The 12,486-nt window shown below is 39.4% G+C and overlaps 1 protein-coding gene across 1 annotated transcript in view; it reads right to left on the bottom strand.

Moving 5' to 3' along the window:
• CFAP44 (cilia and flagella associated protein 44) overlaps positions 1-12,486 on the bottom strand; it is a 140,270-nt gene that overhangs the window by 119,648 nt on the left and 8,136 nt on the right. Inside the window, exons 2-3 of the mRNA XM_032630144.1 lie at positions 3,944-4,099; positions 3,289-3,448 (exon numbers count right to left, since the gene is read on the bottom strand). Of these exons, the coding sequence (XP_032486035.1) occupies positions 3,289-3,448; positions 3,944-4,099 (316 nt within the window). The remainder of the gene's footprint in view (positions 1-3,288; positions 3,449-3,943; positions 4,100-12,486) is intronic.

The following is a 12,486-nucleotide window of genomic DNA, read 5'->3' as shown; positions in this document are numbered from 1 at the left end:
CTACTGTAATAAATTCACATAAATATAATTGAAATTTAATTATATGAAAATTATAAAAATTGACTAAATAATACATAAGTATATAAAATAAATAGGCTAACATTTCCTTTCCAAGATCATTAGTATGTACGGGTGTGCAGATGCGTATATACGTGTGTGTGCGTTTATGCTATAGAGTAAAAGTGCATTAATTCAAAACAGAGATTTAAAAAACTGAGCTATAAAACATTTTTAAGTGTACCTTGTTATTACGTTCAAGCTCAAATTAATATAACCCAAGATATAAGTGTAATAATTAAATGAGATCAACCTATTAAAAAATTATAGTTTGCCAAAGAAATATATTATGTAGTGTATCTTAAGTAGATATATTCTTATTTTCCAAGAATTCATTGCTGAACACAAAAGTTGAAGGATCACTGAAGCAATCCTTATTTCTTGAGACCTTGTTTTTGTTTTGTTTTTTCAGTCTGATTTTAGACGATTCCCCTTATTTGTAAGTAAATATTTTCAGAGAAAGAAATTATACAAAACTTTTAACAAGAACAATATGTAGAATGTAAAAAAGGAAGAGCAAATTTTAATTAATGCAATTTGAATTGTGAAGAATATATAAATTATAACTAACTACAAGTAACTATACCTATCTCACTGCCTCATAGTTAAGTTGAAAAAAGAGAAAGAGAACATTTCAGGGCATTTGTACAAGAAAAAGGAATTTTATAAATTTAAAAGACATTAATGCCTAAAATTGAATCATATAGAAATGCAAATGAATATGTGATCCAAGATCTAGATGAAGCTATTCTGCCCTCATGGAGAATACCTGGGGCCGCCTCACAATTAAAGAGTAGAGTCTACAGCCCCTTATCTTTACAGAGCCTGGTATGGGGCAGGAAGTTTTGCCTCCCCTCTTTTTCCCTCTCCCTAAACTACTGTTCTCACCTTTCCTTCTTCCTTCTCTCCTTTCCCTTTTCCCAGGTGCCAGTGTAATACTCTAAAGGGCTAGAAGAATGTCAAACTATGAGAGTAGAAGTGGGCTACCATCCCTTCACTAACTTGGATGACAGCAGGGAATCGGAGACATGATCATTTATCTAATATTATCATCTGTAATTTCAGGGGGAAACTCCCTCTTACTTGCTGCTGTTTTGATTGAAGGCCCTTTCAAATGCAGAAATGGGTTAGATTGTAGCTTGCCAGACACTTTCCCTCTAAATCAATCACAACCTGCTTAAGGGCAGAGACTGCTTCTCATTCATCTGTTTCCTGGAATGCCTACCACAGAGTCTTGAGCCTATTCAGTTGAATGAATGAATGAATGAATAACTAGAGTCTGATCTTTTCCTTTTAACCGCAGAGGAGAAGGCAGTTCCTAAGCAGAGCTCTGAAAATGTTAAAATGTATTCTGACGTACCTTCACCTCCCTTCTGTTTTATCTCATCCTCCCTTTTGGCACCTATTCTTAACTTCCTATCAGAGGCCCAGGGCCTTCGCTGTTTGTCCATGTCCATCTAGAACCTCCACTTTAAAGTGGTGTTTAAACACTGTCTTAAGTGCTGTTTAGTGTCTTCTATAAATTATGCTGTGGTTTAGGTGATATTTTATAAATTATACTTCCTTGATTGATTTAGAAGACACAAATGTTAAAACTGAAGTAGATGAAGAATTAAAAGGGTATGTGGGGATACACGAGAGCAGACTTCTTACAGCTTCTCACAAGAAACAGAGATTATATTTTTTCATCTCTAGAGAGTAGGACTAAGTTTAACGCAGGACATTCCAGAAAGGCAGATTGTAATTCAAGGCCTGGAGGAGCTCTCTAATAATGTAAGCTATTCAAAAATGGGATAAGCTGCTTTGTGACTGCCCTGCTTTTGAAAGTGTTCAAGTCCATAGCTTATACAGCCACTCCTCCAGCATGAGTAGAAAGGATTCATGCACTGAGCCAAACATCAAGATCGCTCTGACTCCCTTATTTACAGGCTAGGCATATCTCTCTAATACAGAGATCCTTGTATTCAGGAGCACCAAATCCCCAGTGTTGAGAGCTGGGAGAAGGCAGCACAATCAAAATTACCCGAGAAGCTTTTTCAGAGTACATATATACCCAAGCCCCTCTCCACGTGGAAATAATGCAGTAGGTCCAGGAAGCTATCAGAGCACGTGCATTTCAGGAAAAGCTTCTAGGTGACTAATAAACCACTTCATTTGAAAAAAATCGACTAGAAGGCCAACAGCATAACTTTTATCAGTAACCTGTCCAAAGGCCACAAAGGAAAAATAAAAGGCCCTCAAGAGAGAAAACTCCAGGTTACAAATTTCAGGGTGAATTAGTTTTAGTTACACCTGGGATCGAAATAAAGTTAGAAGATATAATAACAATAACATGTTCTATTTTTACATAAAAAGCAAAACTGAGTCAGGAAGTACACTGCCCTTCCCCTCTCAGCACCCCTTTTATAAGGGGTCAGTCAGTGTCTGGGCCATGCGGTCATAACCACTGCCCTTCTGAGGGTAGGCATGCTAAATTGCTAACCAAGGGCCTTAATGGAAATTGTCTCCTAACTAGCACCTCACAAACCTAACATCATAAAGTGATGGCAAACCCTAAATCCCCTTGTTAATCATCCCACTTTTACTTTTCTTCACAGACTTTTATTCTTCTATTAAAATGGGTTATATTGTGCCCACTTCCTCAGGGCTGTCTTCTCTGTAACTCATCTGGTAAATAATGCGAAAGCAGTAATGCCTGACAATGGCCATGTCAGCGTTTCAAGCAGGGAGATCAATGATTTTAACTTAACAGGCATTGAAAAAGGGGTGCCAATCTGGTAGAGATAAATGGGGATAAGAGGCCTCCTGGTCTCCTTCACTTCACATCTCCTGAAAGGACAGCCAGAAAAGCACTATATCTCTTTATGGTTATTTGGCATCTAACAAAAATCAGCAAAAGCTTAGTTTAAATTAAGATCAAGCATTACTATCTTAAGCTTCTTAGAATTACCTAAGATAGGGGTTGGCAAACTGTTTTTGTAAAGGGCCAGGTAGTAAACATTTTAGGCTTTGTGAGCCAGATGATTTCTGTTGTAACTACTTAAATCTGCCCTTGTAGTGTGATGGCAGTCATAGACTTCATGTAAATGAATGAGCATTGCTGTGTTCCAATAAAACTTTATTTAGGGGAAAAGGCCAGAGGCCAGATTTGGTCCATAGGCTGCAGTTTGCCAACCCCTGACCTAAAAAGCTGAAATTCCAAGATTATACATATGTAACTGGAGTGGATACACAAGTGTAAGAAGATCCAGCGGTATGTTTGAATCCGGAGTCACAAAAGGCATCGAAGCAAGCTCCATATAATCGTAGAAGAAGCTTTCTGATATTTTCTTCTTAACTTCCTCCTCTGCCTCTTCTGCATCTGGGACAGGAGTTTCCATGTACTGAGATTCTAAAAAATTAAAAATATTTTAACTAAGAAGAGTGTCTAGTCAATCCTAAAATCGTATTTCATGAAGACAGGAGGAATGTACGTAGCCCATAACACTCTAGCAGTAACTACTACTTCTGGCCTGGACATAGGATGCCACCCACAAGTGAGCATGGAAGAAGAGGCAACACGCCTGTGTGCATTGGGGTGAACGCCTAGCCCTGCATCGTTCCAGCAGTCTCAAAGAACAGCGCACGGTCAGTTCTAAGGGAGAGTTAGTCTCACTAATGTGGGATAGATCACTCCTTAGACAATCCCACTCCCCAGAAAAACCGAGTATGAGAGTATGTGATACTCAGAATACACAACTCCAGAGCTGCTAAAGCACCTTATCAGGATATGTTTGATGCTCTTTCTTTTATCACCTCCACACTTCCTGCAACCATTTCTTTTATGGATTTACAACTGTTCAGTTAAAACAGTGACAAGTACTGATAGAAAACTAGTAATACTTACTTCCAATGCTTTCCACATAATCATCTTGAAATGAACTTGAACTTCCTTCCAAATGTTCCACATAGGATTCCTCGTCCCCTAAATATGATTCTTCCCCTTCAGTAAATGTTTCGCCTGTGGTATCTACAACAGATTTGTAATCCTCTTTCATAGCGGCTATAAAAAGCAATTTGTTCTAATAATTTCTAAATTTGAATTAAACATTGTCTTAAACATTAAATAATTTCTAAATTTGAATTAAACATTTCTTATTTCCAAAGTACCTAATACTTCCAATTCGTTTGTGCTCTAAACTGAATGAATTTTAAACTCAAAAATTGCTACAAAAATCATTTTATTTGGTCACTCTTGCAGCTTTACAAAAAATTTTTAAAGCTTTTCCTGTGAGTAGATCTCCATTTCCACTTCATTTGCAGTCTATTTCCTACCACTGCACGCTTACAAGAAAGTAAAGGATAAAGAAAAAGAGATTGGCTAGTATGTTGCTATCATTTTTTCAGTTCAATTTCACTTGAACAACACGTTATTTATAAGGACCTTTTATGTCAAAGATAAATAACGCATATTCAAGAATAAACTCCTCTGGGTATGACTATGTCTGAGTGATATCCTAGGAATACATCAGACTATTTGCTTCAGGACAAGCTAGAAGAGAAAAAGAATTGGAATGGGAGTAGAATAGACCTAGGTATAAGCCAACATTCAGATCAAGTCCAAACATGGCTATTGTTCACATATACCATGTCCAGCAGGTGAAAGGGCTGGATGAACTTTCAGAATAATAAGGCAGAAATGGTAAGTATGTCAGAAACAGAGTAGAACCACCTAGTAGGTCTATCTGAGATGAGGCTAAAAGAAGAGGAACAAGGCCCAAGACTAACTTGAATGAGGTGAGAAAGCTGGGCCAATCCAATTAGCAGAATAAGAGGACAGGGTTCTGTAGGATTCATGCATTTGGATGGAAAGAAAATAATCCTGGACACCTAAATGGGGCCCACTTCTTGAACTCCCCTAGGGGAGAGCCCTGGGTAAATATTCTCCAGTAATACCATTTAACAGATTTCTTAGCTCTTTCTTGTGACTGTTGCAATCAAACATTATATCCCCATCTCAAGATTAGGATATTATCTGCTGGCCTGCCTCTCTCTGGGAACAGAGTTCAAGCTGCCATTAGATGAGTTCAGGCTGCCAGCTAGGATGAGGGAATCACTGATAAAGGAATCAGGAGTGAATATGAATGAAGGGGAGTAAATCATTTTTCTAAAAATGAATATTCTGAGCCTGGTTGAAGGGTTGTGCCACTGAAAGAAAAAGTGGAGTTTGGAAAAAAACTAATTTAACAGGAAGTAGACACATTAAATCAGACTGGCAAAGCAGCAGATCTTAGCAACTTGGTGAGAACAAAGATTTCTATACTTTTTATAATCCCAAAATAGACAGGTGGAAAGATTATGGTTTGATGTACAAATCAGCATTTGTCTTTCTATTCTTGGAAATAATCTAAAATCAACATTGAAAATGAAAGCCAAAATTACAAATGCCATTTTTTGTAGAACTAGAAGCTGCTAAAACCTCAAATCAGAAATGGATGGCAGGGCTGGCTGGTGGAAGGGTTGGCAAAATTAGTGGACACTGAACAAGGATGGGTGCAGGAGGAAGCAAAGGGAGGTAACCAAGGCGAGGAGACACCATAGCCACAGATCTCAAAAAGAGCCAGCTGAAAGTTTGTTTTATGACCAAGGATTTTTATTAATTAATTATTTAATTATTTTGGCTGCACCAGGTCTTAATTATGGCAATCTTAATTAAGATCTTTGTTGCGGCATGTTTAGCTGCACCATGCGGGATTTTCGGCTGTGGCATGTGGGCTCTTAGTTGCAACATGGAGACTCAGTTATGGCATGCGGACTTCTTAGTTTTGGCATGCATGTGAGATCTAGTTCCCCAACCAGGGATCAAACCCAGGCCCCCTGCATTGGGAGCACAGAGTCTTACCCACTGGACCACCAAGGAAGTCCCTGACCCAGGATTTTATAGGTGAGTTTCCTCAGCTTTTTCTTCCCTCTAGCCAATAGAAATATGAAGCTGTGGTGCCTCTCCTCACCAGCTGCCACAGAGGCAGGCTGCCTCCTGCAAATACAGCTTGCCTCTCTGGTCCTTGTTTACCTCCACCTCCTTTGTGAGATTGGGGACACAATGAGGAAGTCTGCAAATGATGTGACTGTGCACATAGAACATCCATAAGGACTCCCTATAATTATTACAATTTTTAAAAGAGTTTTGCATGGTTACTACATACAAAAACAATATACAAAAATTAATAATTGGGACTTCCATTTTGGCCATGATGAAGTAACCATGATGGAGTACCAGACTGTTCTCCTACTACAATTTTGGAATTATTTAGTTCTCCCTTTAATTCTATTTTTCTTCATGTATTGTGATGCTCTGTTATTAGATGCATACATATTTATGATAGTTATGTCTTCCTAATGTATTGCTCCTTTTATCATCGTGAAATGTACTTCTTTGTCACAGACAGTACTCTTTGTCTTGAAATCTATTTTATCTGATATTAATATAGTCACTCCAACCTTCAAATGCTTACTGTACGCCGACTATATCTTTTTCCATCAATTTACTTTTAACCTATTTGTATCATAATACTTAATGTGTGTCTCATGCATCATATAGTGGGTTCTTGCTTTTATTATCCATTCTGATAATCTGTACCTTTTTACAAGACTTATTAGTCCATTAATATTTAATATAACTATTGGTATAGTTGGATTTTGATCTAACATTTAATTATTTATTTTCTGTTTGTGTGCTTCCCACTTTTCCATTTTCCCTCTATTTCTTCTTTCCTATTTTCTGTTAGACCATTTATTGTTATTCTTCTAGATTATTTACTCTTTAAAATTCCATTTTAATTTGTTAGCTTTTTAACTACTTTTCTTTGTTTGCTTTTTAAATAATTGCTTCAGAGATTATAATATTTATCCTTTACTTCTCACAGTCTACTTAGCTAATATTACAGTAATACACATCTTTCATCAACTGATGGAACAACCAGTCAGAAACTCCATAAGATATGATGATCTGAAAAACACTATCAAACATCCCCACCTGATATTGAAAAAACACTACACCTACACATTCAAAGGCACAAGGGCCATTTACCAAGGGAGATCACTTGCTGGAGCATAAGACAAGTTTTAATAGCTTTTAAAAGATTGCAATAATACAAAATATGCATATTCTCTGATTACAACAGTAGTAAATTAAAAATAAATTACAGGGGAGTGGAGGGGAAGATGGCGTAAGAATAAGATGCGGAGATCACCTTCCTCCCCACAGATACACCAGAAATGCATCTACACGTAGAGCAACTCCTACAGAACACCTACTGAATGCTGGCAGAAGACCTCAGACCTCCCAAAAGGCAAGAAACTCCCCACGTACCTAGGTAGGGCAAAAGAGAAAAAGAAAAAACAGAGACAAAAGAATAGGGACAGCACCTGCACCAGTGGGAGGGAGCTGTGAAGAAGCAAAGGTTTCCACACACTAGGAAGCCCTTTCGCGGGCGGAGACTTTGGCAAGCAGAGGGGGGAGCTTCAGAGCCGCGGATGAGAGCACAGCAACAGGGGTGCGGAGGGCAAAGCGGGGAGATTCCCGCACAGACGATCGGTGCCGACCGGCACTCACCAGCCCGAGAGGCTTGTCTGCTCACCCGCCGGGGCGGGCGGAGCTGCGAGCTGAGGCTCGGGCTTTGGTCGGAGCGCCGGGAGAGGACGGGGGATGGCGGCGTGAACACAGCCTGCAGGGGGTTAGTGCACCACGGCTAGCTGGGAGGGTGTCCGGGAAAAGGTCTGGAGCTGCCGAAGAGGCAAGAGACGTTTTCTTCTCTCTTTGTTTCCTGGTGCGCAAGGAGAGGGGATTAAGAGCGCTGCTTAAAGGAGCTCCAGAGACGGGTGCGAGCCACGGCTAAAAGCACGGACCCCAGAGACGGGCGGGAGACGCTAAGGCTGCTGCTGCCGCCACCAAGGGGCCTGTGTGCGAGGACAGGTCACTATCCACACCCCGCTTCCAGGGAGCCTGTGCAGCCTGCCACTGCCAGGTTCCCAGGATCCAGGGACAACTTCCCCGGGAGAACGCACGGCGGGCCTCAGGCTGGTGCAACGTCACGCCGGCCTCTGCCACCGCACGCCCGCCCTGCACGCCATGCCCCTCCCTCCCCTGGCCTCAGTGAACCTGAGTCCCCGAATCAGCGGCTCCTTTAGCCCCATCCTGTCTGAGCAAAAAAGACACCGTCCGGCGACCTACACACAGAGCCGGGGCCAAATCCAAAGCTGAGCCCCTGGGAGCTGTGAGAACAAAGAAGAGAAAGGGAAATCCCTCCCAACGGCCTCAGAAGCAGCAGATTAAAGCTCCACAATCAACTTGATATATCCTGCATCTGTGGAATACATGAATAGACAACGAATCATCCCAAATTGAGGAGGTGGACCTCGAGAACAAGACCTATGATTTTTTCCCCTTTTCCTCTTTTTGTGAGTGTGTATCTGTATGCTTCTGTGTGAGATTTTGTCTGTATAGCTTTGCTTCCACCATTTGTCCTAGGGTTCTATCCATCCGTTTTTTTTTAAATTTTTTTCTTAATAATTAATTTTAATAACTTTATTATACTTTAACTTCTTTCCTTCTTTCTTTCTTTCTTGCTTGCTTGCTTTCTTGCTTTCTTGCTTTCTTTCCTTCCTTCTCTCCTGTAGACAACGAATCATCCCAAATTGAGGAGGTGGACTTTGAGAGCAAGATTTATGATTTTTTCCCCTTTACCTCTTTTTGTGAGGGTGCATGTGTATGCTTCTGTGTAAGATTTTGTCTGTATAGCTTTACTTCCACCATTTGTCCTAAGGTTCTATCTGTCCCTTTTTTTCCTAAATAATTATTTTTTAATTTAATAACTTTATTATAATTTATTTTATTTTACTGTATCTTCTTTCTTTCTTTCTTTTTTCCTTCCTTCCCTCCTCCCTCCCTCCCTCCCTCTTTTCCTTCCTTCTTTACTTTTTTCTTCCTTCCTTCCTTTCTTTCTTTCTTTCCTTCTTTCTTTCTTTCTTTCTTCCTTCCTACTTCTACTAATTCTTTCTCTCTACTTTTTCTCCCTTTAGTTCTGAGCCATGTGGATGAAAGGCTCTTGGTGCTGCAGCCAGGAGTCAGTGCTGTGCCTCTGAGGTGGGACAGCCAACTTCAGGACACTGGTCAACAAGACACCTCCCAGCTCCACATGATATCAAATGGCGAAAATCTCCCAGAGATGTCCATCTCAAAACCAGCACCCAGCTTCACTCAACGACCAACAAGCTACAGTGCTGGACAACCTATGCCAAACAACTAGCAAAATAGGAACACAACCCCACCCATTAGCAGAGAGGCTGCCTAAAATCATAGTAAGTCCACAGACACCCCAAAACACACCACCAGATGAGGACCTGCCCACCAAAGAGACAAGATCCAGCCTCATCCACCAGAACACAGGCACTAGTTCCCTCCACCAGGAAGCCTACACAACCCACTGAACCAACCTTAGCCACTGGTGACAGACACCAAAAACAATGGGAACTACGAACCTGCAGCCTGCAAAAAGGAGACCCCAAACACAATAAAATAAGCAAAATGAGAAGACAGAAAAACATACTGCAGATGAAGGAGCAAGATAAAAACCCACCAGACCTAACAAATGAAGAGGAAATAGGCAGTCTACCTGAAAAAGAATTCAGAATAATGATAGTAAAGGTGATCCAAAATCTTGGAAATAGAATAGACAAAATGCAAGAAACATTAAACAAGGACCTAGAAGAACTAAAGATGAAACAAACAACAATGAACAACACAATAAATGAAATGAAAAATACTCTAGATGGGATCAATAGCAGAATAACTGAGGCAGAAGAACGGATAAGTGACCTGGAAGATAAAATAGTGGAAATAACTACTGCAGAGCAGAATGAAGAAAAAAGACTGATAAGAACTGAGGACAGTCTCAGAGACCTCTGGGACAACATTAAACGCACCAACATTCGAATTATAGGGGTTCCAGAAGAAGAAGAGAAAAAGAAAGGGACTGAGAAAATATTTGAAGAGATTATAGTTGAAAACTTCCCTAATATGGGAGAGGAAATAGTTAATCAGGTCCAGGAAGCACAGAGAATCCCATACAGGATAAATCCAAGGAGAACTACGCCAAGACACATATTAATCAAACTGTCAAAAATCAAATACAAAGAAAGCATATTAAAAGCAGCAAGGGAAAAACAACAAATAACACACAAGGGAATCCCCATAAGGTTAACAGCTGATCTTTCAGCAGAAACTCTGCAAGCCAGAAGGGACTGGCAGGACATATTTAAAGTGATGAAGGAGAAAAACCTGCAACCAAGATTACTCTACCCAGCAAGGATCTCATTCAGATTTGATGGAGAAATTAAAACCTTTATAGAAAAGCAAAAGATGACAGAGTTCAGCACCACCAAACCAGCTTTACAACAAAGGCTAAAGGAAGTTCTCTAGGCAAGAAATACAAGAGAAGGAAAAGACCTACAATAACGAACCCAAAACAATTAAGAAAATGGGAATAGGAACATACATACCGATAATTACCTTAAATGTAAATGGACTAAATGCTCCCACCAAAAGACACAGATTGGCTGAATGGATACAAAAACAAGACCCATATATATGCTGTCTACAAGAGACCCACTTCAGACCTAGAGACACATACAGACTGAAAGTAAGGGGATGGAAAAAGATATTCCGTGCAAATGGAAACCAAAAGAAAGCTGGAGCAGCAATTCTCATATCAGACAAAATACACTTTAAAATAAAGACTATTAGAAGAGACAAAGAAGGACACAACATAATGATCAAGGGATCGATCCAAGAAGAAGATATAACAATTGTAAATATTTATGCACCCAACATAGGAGCACCTCAATACATAAGGCAAATACTAACAGCCATAAAAGGGGAAATCGACAGTAACACATTCATAGTAGGGGACTTTAACACCCTACTTTCACCAATGGACAGATCATCCAAAATGAAAATAAATAAGGAAACACAAGCTTTAAATGATACATTAAATAAGATGGACTTAATTGACATTTATAGAACACTCCATCCAAAAACAACAGAATACACATTTTTCTCAAGTGCCCATGGAACATTCTCCAGGATAGATCATATCTTGGGTCACAAATCAAGCCTTGGTAAATTTAAGAAAGTTGAAATTGTATCAAGTATCTTTTCCGACCACAACGCCATGAGACTAGATATCAATTACAGGAAAAGATCTGTAAAAGATACAAACACATGGAGGCTAAACAATACACTACTTAATAACGAAGTGATCACTGAAGAAATCAAAGAGGAAATCAAAAAATACCTAGAAACAAACAAAAATGGAGACACAACCACCCAAAACCTATGATATGCAGCAAAAGCAGTTCTAAGAGGGAAGTTTATAGCAATACAAGCCCACCTTAAGAAGCAGGAAACATCTCGAATAAACAACCTAACCTTGCACCTAAAGCAATTAGAGAAAGAAGAACAAAAAAAACCCAAAGTCACCAGAAGGAAAGAAATCACAAAAATCAGATCAGAAATAAATGAAAAAGAAATGAAGGAAATGATGGCACAGTTCAATAAAACTAAAAGCTGGTTCTTTGAGAAGATAAACAAAATAGATAAACCATTAGCCAGACTCATCAAGAAAAAAAGGGAGAAGACTCAAATCAACAGAATTAGAAATGAAAAAGGAGAAGTAACAACAGACACTGCAGAAATAAAAAAGATCATGAGAGATTACTACAAGCAACTCTATGCCAATAAAATGGACAACCTGGAAGAAATGGACAAATTCTTAGAAATGCAAAACCTGCCGAGACTGAATCATGAAGAAATAGAAAATATGAACAGACCAATCACAAGCACTGAAAACGAAACTGTGATTAAAAATCTTCCAACAAACAAAAGCCCAGGACCAGATGGCTTCACAGCTGAATTCTATCAAACATTTACAGAAGAGCTAACACCTATCCTTCTCAAACTCTTCCAAAATATAGCAGAGGGAGGAACACTCCCAAACTCATTCTACCAGGCCACCATCACCCTGATACCAAAACCAGACAAGGATGTCACAAAGAAAGAAAACTACAGGCCAATATCACTGATGAACATAGATGCAAAAATCCTCAACAAAATACTAGTAAACAGAATCCAACAGCACATTAAAAGGATCATACACCATGATCAAGTGGGGTTTATTTCAGGAATGCAAGGATTCTTCAATATATGCAAATCTATCAATGTGATATACCATATTAACAAATTAAAGGTGAAAAACCATATGATCATCTCAATAGATGCAGAGAAAGCTTTTGACAAAATTCAACACCCATTTATGATAAAAACCCTCAAGAAAGTAGGCGTACAGGGAACTTTCCTCAACATAATAAAGGCCATATATGACAAGCCCACAA

This window comes from Phocoena sinus, chromosome 4, assembly GCF_008692025.1.
Source record: "Phocoena sinus isolate mPhoSin1 chromosome 4, mPhoSin1.pri, whole genome shotgun sequence".
NCBI classification, from domain to species: domain Eukaryota; kingdom Metazoa; phylum Chordata; class Mammalia; order Artiodactyla; family Phocoenidae; genus Phocoena; species Phocoena sinus.
The sequence above is the reverse complement of the archived record's forward strand: the minus strand, read 5'-3'. Positions and strand labels throughout refer to the sequence as shown.